At 51.1% G+C, this 19,226-nt stretch overlaps 1 protein-coding gene and 2 long non-coding RNA genes across 3 annotated transcripts; 2 read left to right on the top strand and 1 right to left on the bottom strand.

The window, feature by feature from the left end:
* The first annotated feature begins 13 nt into the window (after positions 1-13).
* On the top strand, positions 14-12,791 carry Nlgn4x (neuroligin 4 X-linked). The gene is given in 8 exon segments (XM_060374808.1): positions 14-718; positions 2,054-2,167; positions 2,460-3,140; positions 3,142-3,259; positions 6,103-6,255; positions 6,598-6,783; positions 8,429-9,491; positions 10,155-12,791. Coding segments are annotated over 6 exon segments (3,000 nt in total). The 5' UTR covers positions 14-718; positions 2,054-2,167; positions 2,460-2,585; the 3' UTR covers positions 11,080-12,791.
* LOC132650021 (uncharacterized) lies at positions 12,188-14,609 on the bottom strand. Its single transcript, XR_009588390.1, has 3 exons — positions 14,471-14,609; positions 13,702-13,854; positions 12,188-12,317 (listed from the first exon to the last, which is right to left on the bottom strand). It is a non-coding gene; the product is annotated as an uncharacterized LOC132650021 (long non-coding RNA).
* A 20-nt stretch (positions 14,610-14,629) lies between these two features.
* Positions 14,630-17,040, top strand: LOC132650022 (uncharacterized). Its single transcript, XR_009588391.1, has 2 exons — positions 14,630-15,064; positions 16,826-17,040. It is a non-coding gene; the product is annotated as an uncharacterized LOC132650022 (long non-coding RNA).
* The last annotated feature ends 2,186 nt before the right edge of the window (positions 17,041-19,226 follow it).

The following is a 19,226-nucleotide window of genomic DNA, read 5'->3' as shown; positions in this document are numbered from 1 at the left end:
GTTTCTACCTCTGTCTCCTTGGGGTCGTGGTTAGGGGCCGTGGTTAGAGGGCGTTTTTCCTGCTGTGCGACACCGAGGGGGCGTGGTTAGGGGACGTTTTACTCCCTGTCTCTGAGGGGACGTAGAGGACGTTTCTCTGTCTCCGTCACTGGGCGGGGCGTAGTTAGGGGAACTTTAACGGTGGCGTGCCTCACCGAGGGGCGTGGTAATCGAGGGGGTGTGATTAGGTGACGTGGCGTAAGGCCGCTGTGAGGGGCGTGGCTAGAGGGACGTTTCTCCTCTTCGTCAACCAGGGGTCGTGGTTAACGAACGATTTTCATTTCTCGCGTCACCGAGGGGGCGTGGCTAGGGACGTTTCTTGTTCGCGGTCTCCTGGGAGGCGTGGTTAGGGGGTCGTCTCTCAATCTTGTCGTCACCGTGGGGCGTGGTTAGGGGCATGGCCATCTTGCCACTCATCCCCGCGGCACTGCCCCCGCTCCGCCCCCCGCCGCAGCCGCAGTCGCCGCCGAGTCGTCCCTCGGAGGCCGCGGACCGCGGTGGGAACCGGAGACGGTGACACGCGCGCTGACACACTCACCGCGGGGTTTGCTCGCCTCTCCCCTCCCCCGCCAGCGCGTGCCCTCCCATCCCCCGCCCTGTGTTCTCTATTTGCACGTTTTTTTTTTTTTTTTTTTCTCGTCTTCTGCCGCTGCCGCCGCAGTCCTCCCTGCCATCCGGGGTGAGTGTGTCTGGGCCGCGCGGGGGGAGGAAGGGAATGGGGAGGGAGGGATGGAGTGTGCACGCGGGGGGAGAGGTGTGCGGGGGGAGGACAGAATTTCATTTCATTTTCTTTAATTTTTTTTTCCACTACATTTTTTTTCCCTTTCCTCGCTTTGCACGCGGCTATTATGGGCTGGATTTTGTCACGCGCGCGCGCGGGGGAGTTCAAGGGGGAGGAGGGGCGGGGGTGACACGAGTTCCTGGTGTGTGTGTTTGTGTGTTTTGGGGGGTGCAACTGGAAGGAACCAGGTCAGGTCCCTGAGTCCTCATGAGTGTGAGCTCACAGATTCACATGAGTTATGTGCACTCACGGACGTGTGCACGCTTGTGTCTGTGCTTCAGTGTGTGTCTGTGTGAGCATGTGTGCCTGGGCCGGACAGGGCCAGCATGGGCCTCAGGGAGCGCTTGCTCCTTGGAACGGGTGTGCGGGGCTTCCCAAGCTTCACATGCAGCTGACAGGTCTTGAGGTGTGCATAGATGTGTTTGTGTGTGTGTGTTGTTGTGCAGACATCACACACTCGAAAGGACACCATACAACGCATGTACCAGACAGCCCCGTGTACACGTTACACATCCCGCCTGGCATGGATGGCTAGTGCCCCAGGATATGTATTTCATGTCAGGTCCGTATCGTGTGTCTGTATTGTGTGTGATTGGTTGTGACAGTCCATGTCCAGGTCACACGTTCAGGGTACACAGCTTCATCTGTGGCTCTCAATTTGTTAATTGTGAGTGTAAGTGCAAATGTTTGTGAAAGTATATGTGTGTAAACATGTGTGCATACGAGTATGAATAAATATAAATATGTGAGTAAGTATACCTGGAGTGAAAATACCTGTGTGTGTAAGTACATGTGAGTAAACATTTGTATGCATGTGTAAATACATGTGTGTGGATAAAGGTGTGTGTGCCTCTGTGTGATGCCGGCCTATACGTATAAATAGGTACAGCTCAGACTCACGTGTAACACCCCTGAGCTGCACAAGCACATTTCCCCCCACCCACAAATGTACAGACTTACAGATGGTGTGAGCCTCTGTGAGGCGTCTTAGCACTTGAGCACACACGGTGAATGTAAACACTGCGCATGTATGATACAGTACATATAATAGCAGAATTCACACAGCTTCACACCACTCCCCCACCATGGCTGTGCCCTTGCACACTCTGACCCTCAACTCCTGTGGGCATGGCCAGCAGTGTCACCCAGGGTGGGCGTGTGCGTATGTGTGTATGGTCAGAAAGCTAGAGGGGGGACGGCTGTGGCACCAACGCCTGTGCATTCCCTCCCCAGGCCCCCACAATGGCCACCAACGACGGCCCGGTCCTGCCCACACACCTATCCGAGACCCCAAGGAGGACATCGCCTCCCAACATGGTGGGCACACGTGACGGTGTGTGAGGAGAGGTAAGTGAGCCCGGTGGGGGAGAGTGCACATGTACACGCATGGGTATACTTGTACATGGGTGTCGAATGCAGGCAACGTCTGTATACGGCTGAACATATGTAACGTCCACGTGTACACATTACATGTACATGTCCAGAGAGAGGGTCTGGACTCGTCCTGCACTCCCACACACAGGGCATACACCAGGTTGATGTGTGTGTGTGTGTGTGTGCAATGTTCACAGACACATCTGTGTTTACACATATATGTGCCTGTGTAAGTCACATATGTACTGGGTCTCTCCCCCCTCAGGGCATGTTTCCGTGACCCAAGCTGGACGTGGAAGGATGGATCATTGGCAGCCATGACTGACATACCTACAGTCTGGAGTCCCTCCCTCCGGTGACACGCCCATCACGCACACGCCACGGAGGCCACATGCCCTGTGTGTGTGTGTGTGTCACCCTCACTGGTCTTGCTGCCCCAGATGCCCTTGTGAACCATGCCGCTGGTCCGAGGACCTTATGGCCGCAGAGGCAAATGCCGTCCGGTGTGACAGCGATCCTGTCGATGAGAATGACATTGGCTCTTGAACACAAGGCATTAAACATGATGAAAGCCGTGACACTGAGGGTGACATCAAGGGTGGTGAAAAGTGTGGTGGCAAGCATGACATCGGGCGCCCTGCTGGTGTGCCTAGCGGTGGCCTCCCTGGCCGCATGTGTGTCGTGCTCCTCGCTGCCGCCCGAGGACTCTGGGGAGGGGGCGGGGCCCGTGGTGGTGAGCACGCGATACGGGCGGCTGCGGGGCATGCGCGTGCCCCTGCCGGGCGGCTCTCTGGGCCCCGTGGCACGCTTCCTGGGCGTGCCCTACGCCGCCCCGCCCACCGGCCCTCGCCGCTTCCAGCCGCCTGAGCCTCCCGCCCCTTGGCCCGGCGTGCGAGGGGCCGCGCGCTTCGCCCCGGTGTGCCCCCAGGACGCCGACACACGCCCCGACCCCCGCCGCCATGCTGCCCGCCTGGCTCGCCGCTGACCCCGATGCCGTGGCTGCGCACGCGCGCGAGCAAGACGAGGACTGCCTCTACCTCAACCTGTACGTGCCGGCGGGCGTGGGTGAGTGACCCGGGAGCACGCGCGTCACGTGACTTCGAAGTCTGGTGTCAGCTCCCTTAGGACAGTGGTGTGTGACCTCATGGCTCATTCACACACATTTGCTCTCGCTTGGGCCCAAGCTGGGATTCAGAGATCGGACCCTGTGACCATGATATCATGTGCTTGCTCGCTCATCTGCATAAATTTACATACGATCCACATTTACATAAACTTGCCTATATCCAAATCCATTTTCATGTTTGTCCGCTCATTTGCATGCGCCTCCCTCAGTGTCTAATTTACATAACCGACCGAAGTTCTGTGTACATAATACTCATTTGCATACACGTGCATACATTTGCGTGTCTGTGCAGGGCGGGGTCGTGTGCCCACTGGAGGTACCGGGGAAGGGGTATGTGCATGTGAAGTGGTGTGACAGGGGAGGCGTGACCCTGAGACTACTTGAACTGGAGAATTTGTAAAACTTTTTTTGGAAATTTTCGAAATTTGGACTTGGGAATCTTAGTTCCCAGACTGCTGTGTCCCGCCGTGTCGATGACCCCGCCCCCGTGATGTCAATCAGGAAACCTTCCTTTCCACGATTCAGTTTTGAACTTTTTAACACGCGTGGAAACACCAGTGTTTTTTTTTCCTCTGAGAAAACTTTTTCGTTTTTCATTTTTTTTTTTACGTTTGCACGAATCCCCGCGTCTCCTGAGGTTTCTTCGTTTTCTTTTCTTTATTTTTTTCCAATTTCGACAAAATTCCGATTTCCAAATTTTTTTCCTTATTCTTTTCTTGTTTTTTCCCTCTTTTTTCGTTTTTCTCTTTTCCATTTTTTCCTCTTATTTTTCCCTCCTCTCGATGTTCACGCACGTAGCCTCTCACTCTCGAATCTTCTCACTTTCTCGTTGTCACACTCCCCCCTCCCTTCGAGCAGGAGGCCATGTGCGGAGCCTCACCGAGGACCTGAGCAACGACGAGCGCGGGGATGACCCAGGTAGCTTCTTGTTTTTTTTTTCTGATTAAAATTTTTTTTTGTAAATTTTGAAAATTTGAATTTTTGTTAAAATTTTTAAAATTTTGCATTTTTTTATTATTTTGGTCGCCATGAAGAACAAACCTTCGTCCATTTCCTTCCCCTTTTCACATTTTCTTGTTTTCCCCATCAGAAACCAGTGCCACCTTCCTGTGCACACACACACAAATATCCAACTTTTCTTTTGGAATTTTCAAAATTGCAAAAATTTCTGAAATACTGTTGTTTTTGAACAATGTTAATTTAACATTTAAAAAAACAATTTAACAATTTAATTTTTGTGTGAGAAAAAGAGAAAATGGGATGGTTTTTCCCCTCTAACCCGATGTGTGTGGATTCCAGAATTTTAAATTCTTTTTATTTTTACTGTTCCAATTTTAGTTGTTTTGTTTTTCAGTCTTTGGAAATTTTATTCGTCTCTTTCTTTTCTCCTTGAAATGGTGACAGGTTTGAAAAATATTTACAGAGCAGTCAATTTAATTTTGTTTTTTTTTTTTTGGTGAAAGAAAGAATGGCAGGCGTGTAAGCTGCCAGGAGGTGAAGGAAACGGAATCTAGATTTTAAAGGAGGAAAACCGAACACAGTCGTGGTTTATGCAAAAAACTTTTTTAAGCATTTGGATTTTAGAGAGAAAAAAATATTTTTTAAATTAGAAATCAGTTTCCTGGTTTTTTTCACAAATTTTATTTTTCTTTACCAATTTTCCATCTTTTTGTTTTCAGTCCCCGGAAAAGTGCCTTTTGAAAATAACAAAGTTTTTTAAATTTAAAATATTTTTAAAATTTCAATAACTTGAATAACATTGAAAATATAAATTTAATTTGAGTAAACAATTTTTCATATAAACAACTTAAGTAATTTAGTTTCGAAAGAATTTTAAATATCAAAAAACATTAAAACAAAACGATAAATTATTTTATCAACTAATTTTTTTCAGAATCAGAGAGGGCAAGGGGATTGGAGCCCCTGGGGATTATGTATATTCATCACCTTTTTTACATATTATTATTCAGGCCAGTTGTGAATATTAATGAATTCTATGAATATTGAGATTTCTTGAATATCAACGAGACCATCCCAATATTGATATGTTCTTGAATATTCAGGAGTCATTTGCATACTAGCCAGACCCTCAGGGTCTAGTGAGGGAAGGCAGAGTAGGTGGTGCACTTCCTGTCTACCACTTCCCATGATGACACGAGGGGCAAGGTGTGGGTGGGGACAGGCGCCATTTTCTTTTTCTTAAACCTGGTGCTAAGGTGCGTAAGTAGGGATCCCGAAGTGATTCCCGAAGTGAAAATGGAAATGGGCGGAGCCATAGTAGGAGCATGTAGCAGTCAACAGTCAGAAAGTGAAGCAGAAAGTAGGCAGGGCTAGGGTATCTGTGATTCCGTTAAGAACTGGGAAGTAACACCGGAAGTGGTCCGGGGTGCACACTCTGAGGTGTATCTGGGGGCATATGGAAGTCACTCAACAAACAGGAAGTGAGACCCGGAAGTGGGCGGCGCTAGACCATCCATTGCTCAATAATCTGGAAGTAGGTCGACTAGGATCTCTTTGGCTCAATTAAAAACCCAGAAGTGAGGCAGAAGTCGGTGGGGCTGTGACATCAATGACTCAAGTACTCAGAAGTAGGCAGGGCTGGATTCAGGACATCTAGAAGTCAGTCAACAAATAGGAAGTGAGATGGAAGTGGGTGGAGATCTGCCATCTGCGACTGAAGAAGCCGGATGTAGGATCGGAAGTACTTCTGGTCTGAGGTGTGTGTGGCCAGAGGCGGGCAGAGGGTGCCCGGACCAGCCTCCTGACCTACCTTCCCCCACAGACACCCGCGACCCAGCCACACGCAAGCCGGTCATGGTGTTCATCCACGGCGACTCATACATGGCAGGCACGGGGAACATGATGGACGGCAGTGTGCTGGCGAGCTATGGCGATGTCATTGTGGTCACGCTCAACTACCGGCTGGGCGCGCTCGGTGAGCCCCGTCCCCAAACCCACCCCGCCCCCGATGACACACCCATGCACCCCAACACGCCCACATGCAGGACATGTCCCCCACACAGTACATTCAAACAGGAAGTAAATATGCAAATACGTACACATGCTCATTTAAAGGTGCATATGCGTGCAAGTGATCGTTTGATCACCCCTGGCTGACTGCTTGGTGACATCACAGGAGTGATGGATGTGTATGGCAAGTGTGTCCCCCTGGGTGACCCTCCATGACTCCCGTGATGCCTGTGAACCCCGTGAACCACCATGACCCCTCAGAAAACCCTGTGAACCACCATGACCCCCGTGGCCCTGCCCCTGGCAGGCTTCCTGAGTACGGGCGACCCTGCAGCGCGTGGGAACTACGGGCTGCTGGACCAGATGCAGGCGCTTCGCTGGCTGCGTGAGAACGCGGTCGCCTTCGGCGGGGATCCCGCCCGTGTCACGGTCTTCGGCTCAGGCGCCGGAGCCTCGTGCGTGAGCCTGCTCACGCTGTCGCACTACTCAGAAGGTGAGTGGATGGATGGGACCGCGGGAGTAAAGCTCAGAGGTCGTGGTCATGGGAGGCGGGGTCACCTGAGGGGGCGGGGACAGCAGGGAAAGGCCAGGATTACAGCACGGGGAGGCCAGCAGGAACGAAGTGGGGTCACATCGTGGCAGTGTCATGGGAGGGGCGCAGTCACAGCAGGGGTTGGGGAAATAGGATGGGATGGGGTAACATCAGGGGGATTACCGGGATCACAGCAGGGAAGGGGACATTGTGGTTAAGGGGCGGGGTCACAGCAGGGACAAGGTCACTTGTGGTGGGCGGGGCACAGGAAATCGCACACAGTCACTGTGTGGGAATGGAAAGCTGTGACAAGGGAGGGGCAGTGTCACAGAGAGGCAGGTCAGGGCCAGAGTCACGGGAGAACTCAAAGGGTGAGGAACTTTCAGTCAGGTTTTTAGGTGGAGGGAGGGGGCGGAGCCACCCGGGAGGGTCGGGTGCCAGTGTCAGGGCAGGAGGAGGGGCGGCCATTTCCTCGCACTGTAGCCACATCTACCAACTGGCCCCACCGTCCCTCAGGCCTCTTCGGAGTCAACTGCCCATGTGACTGACAGGCTGCTCCGGGCCCCTTGCGCAGACCCGCCTACTCTTGACTCTTTGACTCTTCCCTGACTCTGCTCATTTTCCTCTCCCCCACCCACACGTAGTATATTTCCTCACTGGGGGCGTCTCTCGTGACCCCGCCTCCTCTGCACACTCCCCCTGCTCCTGATGGGTAACTCTGTCCCCTTCCCCAGTAAAGGTGGGATTAACGTTTCTCACTCTGTTCTTTTCCTCACCACGTCCCTCTCTGCTCACTCCTCACCTCTGATGACCACGCCCCTTGGACTGGGCCACGCTTCTTAACAACACACCATTCCCCACTCCTCTCCATGCCCCCTCCTTGCTGACTTTTCCCATCCCTTCTGGCCATGACCCTTCCCGTGTTACTCCTCACTGATCCCACCTCTTCTCTGTTGACTCCGCCCCCTCTACTGACTCCTCCCTCTTTGCTAACCCCACCCCTTGTATGACGTTTCTTCTCCCTGCTGAACCCACCCTTTTCCTGACGTCCCTCTGACCGCATCTGACCCTCCCCTGTGATTATGTGCGGGGCCCTGCACCTTCCCGGCCCTCCTGTGACCCACACATCCGTGTGATCCCGCCCTATTCTCACTGCTCCCCCTAACCACCCTACCTTTCACATCTCCATCTCCCCGCTGACCCTGCCCTTCTGTGGCTTCGCCCCTATCCTCTGACTGTCTACCGTGGGTTCCCGCCCCCTCTCAACTGACCCTGCCTCCTTTCTTCTTACTTCTCTTCTGCACGCTGACCACACTCCTCCCTGTGGCCCGAATCCTTCCATGTGTCCCTCCCCATTCCTACTAACCCCGCCCCTTTCCCATTGACCCCGCCCCCTCCCATTTTATGACCTCATCCCTCCCCTTACACCACCTCACTGTGACCCCTTCACCGGCCACGCCCTTCTCCTTCCCCGGCCCACCCCAACCCTTCCCTATGTCCCTCCATAATCCAATCCTTCCCCTCCACACTGACCCCACCGCTATGACCTCGCCCTCCTTGGTGACCACCCCCTTTCTCTCCGGCCGCCCCCTCCCCCCCCCCGCAGGCCTGTTCCAGAAGGCCATCATCCAGAGCGGCACCGCACTGTCCAGCTGGGCTGTCAACTACCAGCCGGCGGCGTATGCGCGCATGCTCGGAGCCCGTGTAGGCTGCGGAGGAGACATGACGTCGGCGACCTCGCCCCCGGACACCATGGCGACGCCTCCCTTGACGTCCTCGGTGCACGACCCGCCCTCCCCGTCAGCTGCGCTAGTGGCCTGCCTCCGCCGCCGAGGCGCCCGCGAGCTGACCCGGGCTGCGGGTTCGGTACCCGCGTCCGCGCCCTTCCACGTGGCCTTCGGGCCAGTGATCGATGGTGATGTGGTGCCTGACGACCCGCAGATCCTCATGGAGCAGGGTGAGTTCCTCAACTACGACATCCTTCTGGGCGTCAACCAGGCGGAGGGCGTGGCCCTGGCCGACCCCGCCCACCCGGACGGCGGCGGCGACGTCACAGCGGATGGCGAAGAGGAGGAGGAGGTGTCGGCTGCAGGCTTCGAACTCGCTGTTGCCGCCTTCGTGGATGCGCTGTACGGCTACCCGGGAGGGGATGTGGGCGTGGCCGGACTGGGCGGGGGCGTGGCCGGCTGGGGCAGTGGAGCTGGCGGGGACTCGGCCCTTCGCGAGACGGCGCGCTTCATGTACACGGACTGGGCGGAGCGCGAGGGCGGGGCGGGGTCACGGCGCCGCGCCCTGGCGGCCATGATGACGGACCACCAGTGGGCGGCGCCCGCCGTGGCCACCGCGGACTTGCACGCCCGGTACGGCTCGGCCACCTACTTCTACGCCTTTGCACACCCGTGTCGGGGGGACGCGCACCCCGCCTGGGCGGCCGAAGCGGGCGCGGCTCATGGTGACGAGCTGCCCTTCGTGTTCGGGGTCCCGATGCTCGTGCTGGCGGCGGCCGGGGGTGGGGTTGGAGGAGTCGGAAGCGAGGGCGCGGCCGGAAGTGACGTCGCCGTGGCCACCGCCGCCAATGCTGCCGCCCTCTTCCCGTGCAACTTCACGCGTAATGACGTAATGCTCAGCGCCGTCGTCATGACGTACTGGACCAACTTCGCCAAGACGGGGTGAGTGGTGGGCGGGGCAGGAGGAAGCCATGAGTGCCATGGAGAAGGTGGAAAGGGGAGGGGTGAGGGTGTGGTTGTGGTGAAGGTCGGGGCAAGGAGAGGATTGTGTAAGGCGCAGGAGGGGCAGGGCTGGGCGAGGGTTGAGTGATAGGGTGATGGACTGGGGAGGGAGGGGTTAAGGGCGGAGCTGGGGGAGAGGCTAGGAGGTGGAAAAGCAGGGGGTGAGGCGAGTTGGAGGGGTGGGGTGAGTAATGGAGTGATTTGAGGAGGGGGCAGGGACGGGACAAGGAGTGGGCGGGAAGTGAGGGGCGGGGCTGGTTTTAGTGACCACTGGAGGGGCTGGGCAGGGAACTGGAGCATTGTGGGGAAGGGTGAGGGGTGGGGCAGAAGGAGTGCCTAAGTGGGGAGGTGTGGGGGGGGGAGTGGGGGGAAGGGTGGCGCTGTGGGAGGGGCGTAGGAGAAAGACAGAGGGGAGGAGTGGGGCAGGTGGGATGAGGAAGAGGTAGGGGCACAGCATGCCCAGAGGATGGCGAAGTGGGAGGGGGCGGGGGAGAGGCAGGGTAGCGTCAGCATCACAAGAACCACGTGCACACACACCTATATTTAGTGTGCGTCCCTCCGCTGAGCCGGACCTCTCCACTCCTCTTCCCCCACCCCCCGCAGGGACCCCAACCGTCCGGTGCCACAGGACACCAAGTTTGCGCACACACGTCCCAACCGCTTCGAGGCAGTGGCCTGGCCAAAGTACACACCACGGGAGCGCCTCTACCTGCACGTCGGGCTGCGGCCGCGTGTGCGTGACCACTACAGAGCCACCAAGGTGGCCTTCTGGCTGGAGCTGGTGCCGCATCTACACGGGCTGCGCGAGGCATTTCCCTACCTGACCACACCTACCGCCGCCCCACGTGCCCAGCCTGGCCCCCGCAGGGCGTGGCCGCCCACCCGCCGGCCTGCCCCACCCTCCTCAGGGAGGCCCGCCTCTTCCTCCTCCTCCTCTGCGTCAGCTTCATCCTCGCGGGACTCAAACCCAGGGCCAGGCGAGGCCTCGGTGCTCATTGAGACGCGCCGTGACTACTCCACGGAGCTCAGCGTCACCATTGCCGTGGGCGCCTCCCTTCTCTTCCTCAACATCCTGGCCTTCGCTGCCCTCTACTACAAGAAGGACAAGCGGCGCCATGAGACCCACCACCGAAGGATGGCTGCTTCCGGTGGCACTTCAGGGTTCGCGTCCGGGCTCACTTCCGCTTCTGGTGCAACTTCCGGTTCGACTTCCGGGTTTGCCTCTGGTCCCACTTCTGGTTTTGCTTCTACTTCTGGTCCCACTTCCGGATATACTGCTGCCCACCGCCCTGGAAACGATGCCCTGAAACGTGGGCGGGAGGAGGACCCCGGGGCAGCAGTGACATCGCCCTCATCCCTCGATGCCCTGCGGCTGCCCACTGGCCCGCCAGACTACGCACTTACGCTGCGTCGTGCCCCCGACGACGCTGCACCCCTTGCTGTGCCCAGTGCCATCACCATGGTGCCCAATGCGCTGGCCGGGCTCCCACCACTGCACGCCTTTGGCCACTCCACCACTCGGGTATAGTGGGAGATTACTCACCCTGCCCCACACGCTCGTGTCATCAACACTGAAGAAACCGTCGCTGGGGATCGGGCGCCCCAGAAACTGACGTTAGGACCATGAAAATGGCATGGGGGACCCTTGAAATTGCCACAGGGACCCTCAAAATGGCATGGGAGATCCTAGAAACCAAGATGGGGGATCTGGCACCCCTAAAACTAACATGGGGAACCTAAAAACGGCACGGGAAACCCTTGAAACTGCCATGGGAACCCTAGAAACTGCCACAGGGTCCCTACAAACTGGCATGGGGACTCTCGGAACTGGTGGGGGTCCTTAGATACCATCACATCTATTCTACAAACTGCCACTGGGATCGGGGACACCAGAAACTGACATGAGGACCCTAACAGATGGCATGGGGGACCCTAGAAACCACCGAGGGTGACCTCTAGAAACCGCCACACTGATTCTCCCCCCCGCCCCCCTGCCCCGCCACCCAAGCACGCGATGAGGATAAGGACCGCTGGCCCGAGGTCCAGATCTGCCGTGGAAGACCTCAGCGTGATACCCCCGGATTCCAGGCCCAGAATTACCCACAGTTCCCGGGATGCTAACCAGCCTCCCATGGTCCCCAGAACCTCCCATAATTTCCCATGATCCCAAGAACCTCCCGTGGTCCCCGGAACCCAACATGATCCCCAGAACCTCCCATGATCCTCCATGATCACCTAAGATCTCAGAACCTACCATGATACCCAGAATCTCCCAGGGTACCCCAGGATCCCAGAACCTCCCATGATCCTCCATGATCCCCCACGATCACAGAACCGCCCATGATCCCCAGAACCTCTCAGATTCCCCATGATCCCAAGAACCTACCGTGGTCCCCAAAACCCAACATGATCCCCAGAACCTCCCATAATTCCCAAACCTCCCAGATCCCCCATGATCCCAGAACCTCCCATGATCCCCCACCATTGACAGGTCCTCGGCCGCGCCCTGGCCACGCCCCCTATAGGCCCCACCCCCATCCCTGATGAAATGTGAAGAGACTGAACTGGGATTAAAAGAAAAGTTCAAATTTTAAAGTTTTGAAATTTTTGAATTTTTAAAAAAATTTTGAATTTGAGTCACGAGCATCAGTGTCATCGAGGGAGAAAGAACAGAAGCTATTCAATAAAAAGGTGAATTTTTATTTCTACGGGAAACGCCGGGAAAGCATTTCAGAATTTGTGGGAAGTTTCTCCGATGTTATGATTCTGTGGGGGGAAAAATTTAAAGCCGTCAAGGTTCCTGCAGTCGGTCAGGAATTTGCCCTAATCCGGAAACAAACAAACAACAACCCCCCCCCCCCATGAAAAATTTTATTTCACTGAAAATTGAGAATCTTGATTTGACCAAAACCAAGAAATTTCCTGATTGTAGCTGAGGAAAAGTGTGAAATTCTGCTGGAAAAAGAAACTGGGATTTCTCTCCCGGAGATAACTGGACAGAATTCGAATTTTGAATCAAAATTTAATAAATAAATAAATAAATAACAACTGGGAAATAGAATCCAAAGCAACGAATTCCACGAGGGGCTGGTGGACTCATACAACCAAAATCGAATTTTTTTTTTTTTTTAAAAGAAAAGTTGGAAAAAAATTGAAACTGCAGAAGGGTCATGTGCAAAAAGACAAAAATAAGAAAAAAAAGTGTGTAAATTTTTTTTAAATAAAAAAGGAAAATGTAAATATTGAAAAATATATATTATAAAAAACAATCCAGGTAGAAATCGGGAAAATGGGGTGGGAAACAAACAAGCAAACAAATAAATAAAATTTAAAAAAAAATAGGAAAAATTTAAAAGCAGATTTCAATTTTGGGGAGAGAAACCTTGGACGGTTTTGCAGGATGAAAAATCATAATTTTAGTTTCAAGGATTTTCTGGCACGGGGTTCTCGTATTTTCAAGACGGGTTTGGAGATTTAAAGAATATATACGGGGTGTAGAATTTTTTTTTAAAAAAATTAGTTTGGAAAAGATTTTTCTGAAGTTTTTTTTTTAATTGTGGAATATTTTTAATTTCGATTATTTTATTTAAAATGTTATTTTATTGTCTAATGGTTTTTACTTTTCTTAATTTTATATTCTAATTATTTCTAAAGCTGGAAAAACCAGTGCCTATATCTATTTCCTGAAAATATTTCAATTTTTAAAAATTATTTAAAAAATCTTTTTTATAAAATTATTTTATTTTTAAAATTTTTAAATTTACCAACGAATTCAATATTTTATTTAAATATTTCCTCCTTTGGGATGAGTTTCCACAGATTCCTGGATATTTTACTTTATTTTAATTTTTATATTATTTTTATTTCATTTCATTTTATTTTTTTTTCCTACTGTCTCCTGCTGGGAAATTCAACCAAAAAAAAATTGAAAATTCTGATCTGAATCCGCATTTCACCCTAGTACTAGTGGGTGAAGGGTTGTTCTTTGAGAATTTTCTAGAGCGGGGTGGGGGTGGGGGGAATTCCAGATAGAATGTGTAAGTGCAGATGAAAACGAAATTAGAAAAATTTCAAAAATATTATTAAGATAATATTTCGCGGTGTTTCGGGATTTATCTCGGAATTTGTAATTTAATTTAATTAATTTTACTTTTGCCGTGTTAGAGTTCGCACTTCCGGGATTTCCGGTTGGTTCGTTTCCGTTTCTTGGTTTGAAACTGACGGGAATTTCCGGTTGGATCTGGTTCTGGATGAGTCGATGACCTCAGCCTCCTGCTTGTCTGGGTCATGGCGGAGCGGTGACCTGTGGGGATGTATTCCTGCATGTGATACAGGAAGTGACAGAAACTGGAAACAGCAGGCGAGACACAGGAAACAGCAGGGCAGAGAATGGGCCCACGTGATCGGCGGGAGGAGACCCTGTAGCTTGCAGCATGAGGAGGCCTGTGATGCCTTCTCGACCTTCAGCAACACGACCTTCTCTTTCCAGTCGCCTTCCTGAGCTAGGGCAGGGGGGTCCTAGAAACTGCCACTCAGACACAGGAGACTTGAGGGGCCTGGAAACCACCCCACTTACACACAAGGGCCATGAGGGGCCTAGAAACGCCCAATTCACACACAAGGGGTCATGAGCGTCCTAGAAACTGCCAGTTACACACAAGGGGCCATGAGGGGCTTAGAAAGCGCCCCTGACACAGGTCTCCATGTCCGTCCATCCATCCTTTTCCACGTACACACATTAGTGGCTCACTGGGAAGCCGGCACCGGAACTACATTTCCCAGGAGGCCGCAGCGGGGTGAGGAAAAACTCCTCTGGATGCGGGAATTACAATTCGCAACAGGCCTCAGCGAGGAAGTGACCGCCCCCGAAGCTGGTTCCTCCCGGGAGCGCTGAGCGGAAATGACCTTGGAGGACCTACATTTCCCGGACACCATCAGCGGAGGCGAACAGCTTCCCAGAACGCCGAGGAGTAGCTGAAAGTTCCGTGCGCTTAGTTTACAGAGGCGCTGCCGGCAGGCTCGCAGCGCTAGAGCGGAAGCGACCTCGGCAGCCGCTGGCGCCGGAACTACAATTCCCTGCAGGCCTTTGCGGACGCTACCTGGAACTCCGCTGGCGCTGGAACTGCAATTCCCAGCAGGCTTCAGCAAAAGCGGACCTGGAACCCCGCTGGGGCAGGAACTACAGTTCGCTGAAGGCCACGGCGGAAGTGGCCTCCACTGCCGGTGGCACCGGAACCACAATTCCCAGCAGGCCTCAGCGGAAGCGCACAGTTCGGCGTCCCTCCGGGAGTGTATCCCGCGGAACGCAGTGAGTTAGGGCAGCCGTCCGCGGCATGAGCCCCTCCACAGCACTTCCGGTTTGTCCACCCTCCGCCCATCTAGCGCCCAGACTAGCGGAAGTCGGTGACTGTGCAGGTGCCTCAGGGAGTCGCAGTAACAGGTTCGAGTTCCTTGGTCCGCTGTGATGTCAGAATCCCGGAAGTGGGCGGGGTCAGCCGTGCCAGACGCTGGAAGTAAAACGGGGAGGAGGTCGAAGTTGTTTCGTTGTCTGTTTTTATGAAGTTGCTTACATTGTTTGTTTCTCTGTTTATATTATTTAATTTTATTCACATTATTTTTCTTTATATGTTCATATTATTTTATGTTATTTACAGTGTTTCTCTATTTTTCTATTTTATTTACACAGCTTTTATATTTTTATGTTATAATATTATGTACATTGTTTCTATTTATTTAGAATATTTTGTTATTACATTGTTCATTACTAAGTTAATATTATTTTTATATTTTTATTTTATTTGATTACGTTATTTAGTTTTATTTTTATATTATTTTATGTTATTGTTTACATTGTTATATTTTATATTGTTTCATGTTATTATTTACAGTATTTAGTTTTTTATTTTTGTATTTTATAGTATTTATATTATATTTATGTTATTGTTTATTTTTATTTTCATATTATTTATTTATATGTTTGTATTTCTTAGTAGTCTTTACATTATTTTTTAATATATTTTATGTAGTCTATATAATTTATTTTGTACATTTATAAACGGTTACACTTTTATTATTTATATTTTATATTTTTATATTTCATGTTATTTACACAATTTTTATGTTATTTTGTTAGTTCTATTATATATATTATATATATTCATATTTGGTATTTTTCTTTATATTATTTATGTTTTGTATGTTTTATATGTTTATATTATGTTTTCTCTTTTTCATATTTAATATTATGATTTATGTAATTTATTTCTGTTTTTATATTTTCTTTTATGCTTTACAGTGTTTTTGTATTTTTATATTATTTTATTTATATTGTTTACTTTTACTTTTGTTTTTTATATTATTTACATATTTGCTGTATTTTATGTTTATATCTTTTACTTTTTACATTTTACATTATTATTTATGATTTATTTTCATGTTTTTATATTTTATTTGATTATTTACACTGGTCTTATTTTTATATTGTTTTATGTTATATTTACATTTTTTCTTGTTATATTTCCTGTATTATTTTAAATTTATATTAATTGTTATATTTTGTCACTTATATTGTTTATTTTATTTATTTTCGATATTTTAAAGGATTACGCTTTTATTATTTATTTATGTATTTTGTATACTTTATTATTTCTGTGATTTATTTTTATTTTTATGTTCTATTACTATTTACAGTCTTCACACTATTTCTATGTGGTCACGTTTTCTCACTACTTACACTATTTTCTGTGTTTACGGCCGCTCTTCCCTAACCCTGTCGCTGTTACATGCAGTGCTCTGAGGGTCAAGGTGGTGTGAACATGTGACCCTAGCCCAGGGGACACACTCAGGTCCCTAGTGTCACGGTGGTGGAATGTGCGGCATCTGTAAGAATGAGTTTCACCAGGGCGGAAACGATGTGTCCATGATGGGCTTTGAACACTCAAATGATCAGTGTGGATTTTGTCCTTGAAAGAAGTGATTTTCCAGGGTTGGGGGTGGTTATGACCAGAGTCCATTCTGTGCGTGTGTAAAGTTCCAAAATCAATAAACATTTGTAAAACAGTGATATTCTCCATGCCCAAGGGAATATGTACAAAATAAACATAGAGGCCGCGGAGGGTCCTTACACGTCCCAGGAGAAGGTCGAGGCCAGCTTGGTCATTACAGCACGTGTGCACAATCTGTCACTGAGAAACGCCGGGGAGATGGGAGCCGGTTATGGAAGGAAGGGTGGCCTCACGGGACGTGATCCTCAGCCATCTGCTCACACCCTGCAGCCTCCAGGACGGGCCCTCACGATGGACTCCAGATGTGCAAACACAGGCGGGACACACAGCTCCCGTAGCTCCTCCAGAGAATCCAGGTTCAAGCCCCGGCACACCCACACGGCGGCTCATGGGTGCGTGTTATTGCGAGAGCTGACGTCTTCACAGATGCTCACCCTGGATAAATACCGACAAATTAAAATGAATAAATTACTTTTAAAAAAGGATGTGCACACAGTGCTTCGCGCCGTCAGGATCTTGCTTCTTCCCTGCTTTGTCATAGCTTGTGCTGTAAATGGCCGAAGGGCTGCTCTCTCTCTCCTTCATTCCTCCAGTGACAGCCGGAGCTCTGCCGATTAGATCCGCAGCTCACACTCCTGTCAGAGTGCTGGTACCAGCACCACGGAACCCTGAGCGTATTCATGGGAGAAATTATTGAAGCTGGAGGGCGTCACCATTAACAGGTAACAACAAACAATTCACAATTTGCGATGAACAAGTGAGGAGTAACAGTTAATGATGAATTCGCACCGTGACTGTTAGCGCACACAGCTCCATGGCCGCTCGCACTGGACACAGTAAAATCACACAGGCCTCAATGGGGAGACAGAAATCGGATCAGGGGCTGGTGTGCACCCCTCCTCTGTGAGAACTTCATCAGAGACAGAGAGGGAGGGAGAGACAGGGAGACGGAAAGAGAGGGAGAGGGAAGGAGACAGATGGAGGGAGAAAGACGGAGAAAGGGAGGGAGAGAGGGAGACAGGGAGAGAGAAGGAGGAAGAGAGCCAGAGAGGGAGGAAAAGAGGGAAGGAGGGAGAGAGAAGGAGGGAGAGACAGATTGAGAGGGAGAGGCAGAGAGGAAGAAAGGAGAGAGAGAGGGAGAGAGACAAAGGGAGAGAGGAAGAGAAAGGAAGAGGGAGAGGGACAGAGAGATACAGGGAAAGAGGGAGGGAAGGAGAGGGAGAGGCAGGAAGAGAGAGGGATGGAGAAAGGGAGGGAGAGAGATGAAGAGGGAGAGAGAAAATGAGAGAGAGCAAGAGAGGGATAGAGGAAGGGAGGGAGGAGAGTGAGATAGAGGAAGAGAGAGAGAGGGAGAGAGACAAAGGGAGTAACAGGGAAGGAGAGAGGGAGGAAGGGAGAGATGAAGAGAGAGACAGGAGATGAGAGATAGAGAGAAGGAAAGAGGAAGAGAGGTAGAGATACAGAGGACACAGAGAGAGGTCCAGAGGGGAAGTAAGGGAGAGAAAGAGAGAAGGGAGGGAGGGAGAGAGAGAGAGAGAGAGAGAGAGAGAGAGAGAGAGAGAGAGAGAGGAGAGGAGAGGAACAGAGGGAGAGAGAGAAAAGGGGAGAGAGAGGGATATGTGGTAAGAGAGGGAGTTAGAGGGAGAGAAGGAAAGAGAGAGACAGGAAGAGAGGGAGAAAGAGGTAGGGAGGGAGAGGAGTCCAGAGAGAGAGAGGGAAAGAGAAAAAGGGAGAGAGGGGTATATAGGGAGAGAGGGGGAGTTAGAGGGAGAGAAGGAAAGAGACAGAGAGGGGGAGTTAGAGGGAGAGAAGGAGAGAGAGAGAGGAACAGAGAGGGAGAGAGAGACACAGGGAGGAAGAGGGAGAAAGGGAGAGAAAAGTGAGGGGGATAGAGAGGGAGAGGAGGAAGGAGAGAGGGAGAAAGGAAAGGGAAAGAGGGAGAGAGAGAGGGGGGAGAGAGGGTGAGAAAGGGAGAAAGAGGAAAAGAGAGGGAGACTGAATTAGAGATAGGGAGAGAGCAGGAGGGAGACAAACGGGGAGAGAGGCAAAGGGAGAGAGAGGGAGAGGGAAGAAAAGGGGGATAGAGGGGAAGAGAGGGAGAGAAGTAGAGAGCGAGACAGGAAAAGAGGGAGAGATGTGGAGAGAAGGAGAGGAAGAAGAAGAGAGAGGTAGAGGGAGAGACAGCAAGAGAGCAAGAGAAGGAGGGAGAGAGAAGGAGAGAGATACACAGGGAAAAAGACACAGGGAAAGAGGGAGTGAGGGAGAGAACAGAAGAGAGGGGGAAAGAGATGGAGAGAGGAAAGGGAGACAGGGAGAGAGAAGGAGAAAGAGGGAGAGGAAGAGAGGGACAGACAAGGAGAGAGAGGAGGAGAGAATGATACAGAGGAGAGAAAGAGAGGGATAGAGGAAGAGGGAGGGATTAGAGGGAGAGACAGGAAGAGAGGGAGAGATAAATGGAGAGAGAGGGGGAGAGGGAAAGAGGAATAGAGGGGGAGGGAGAGAAAGAGAAAAAAGAGAGGAATATATGGTGAGAGGGAGAGAGAGAGGGAGTTAGAGGGAGAGAAGGAAAGAGATGGAGAGAGGGAAAGAGACAGAGGGAAAGAAGGAGAGGGGGAGAGAGGGAGAAAGGAACAGAGAAAGAGGGAGGGAGAGACACAGGGAGAGAGACAAA

Source organism: Meriones unguiculatus, chromosome X (genome assembly GCF_030254825.1).
Source record: "Meriones unguiculatus strain TT.TT164.6M chromosome X, Bangor_MerUng_6.1, whole genome shotgun sequence".
NCBI classification, from domain to species: domain Eukaryota; kingdom Metazoa; phylum Chordata; class Mammalia; order Rodentia; family Muridae; genus Meriones; species Meriones unguiculatus.
The sequence above is the reverse complement of the archived record's forward strand: the minus strand, read 5'-3'. Positions and strand labels throughout refer to the sequence as shown.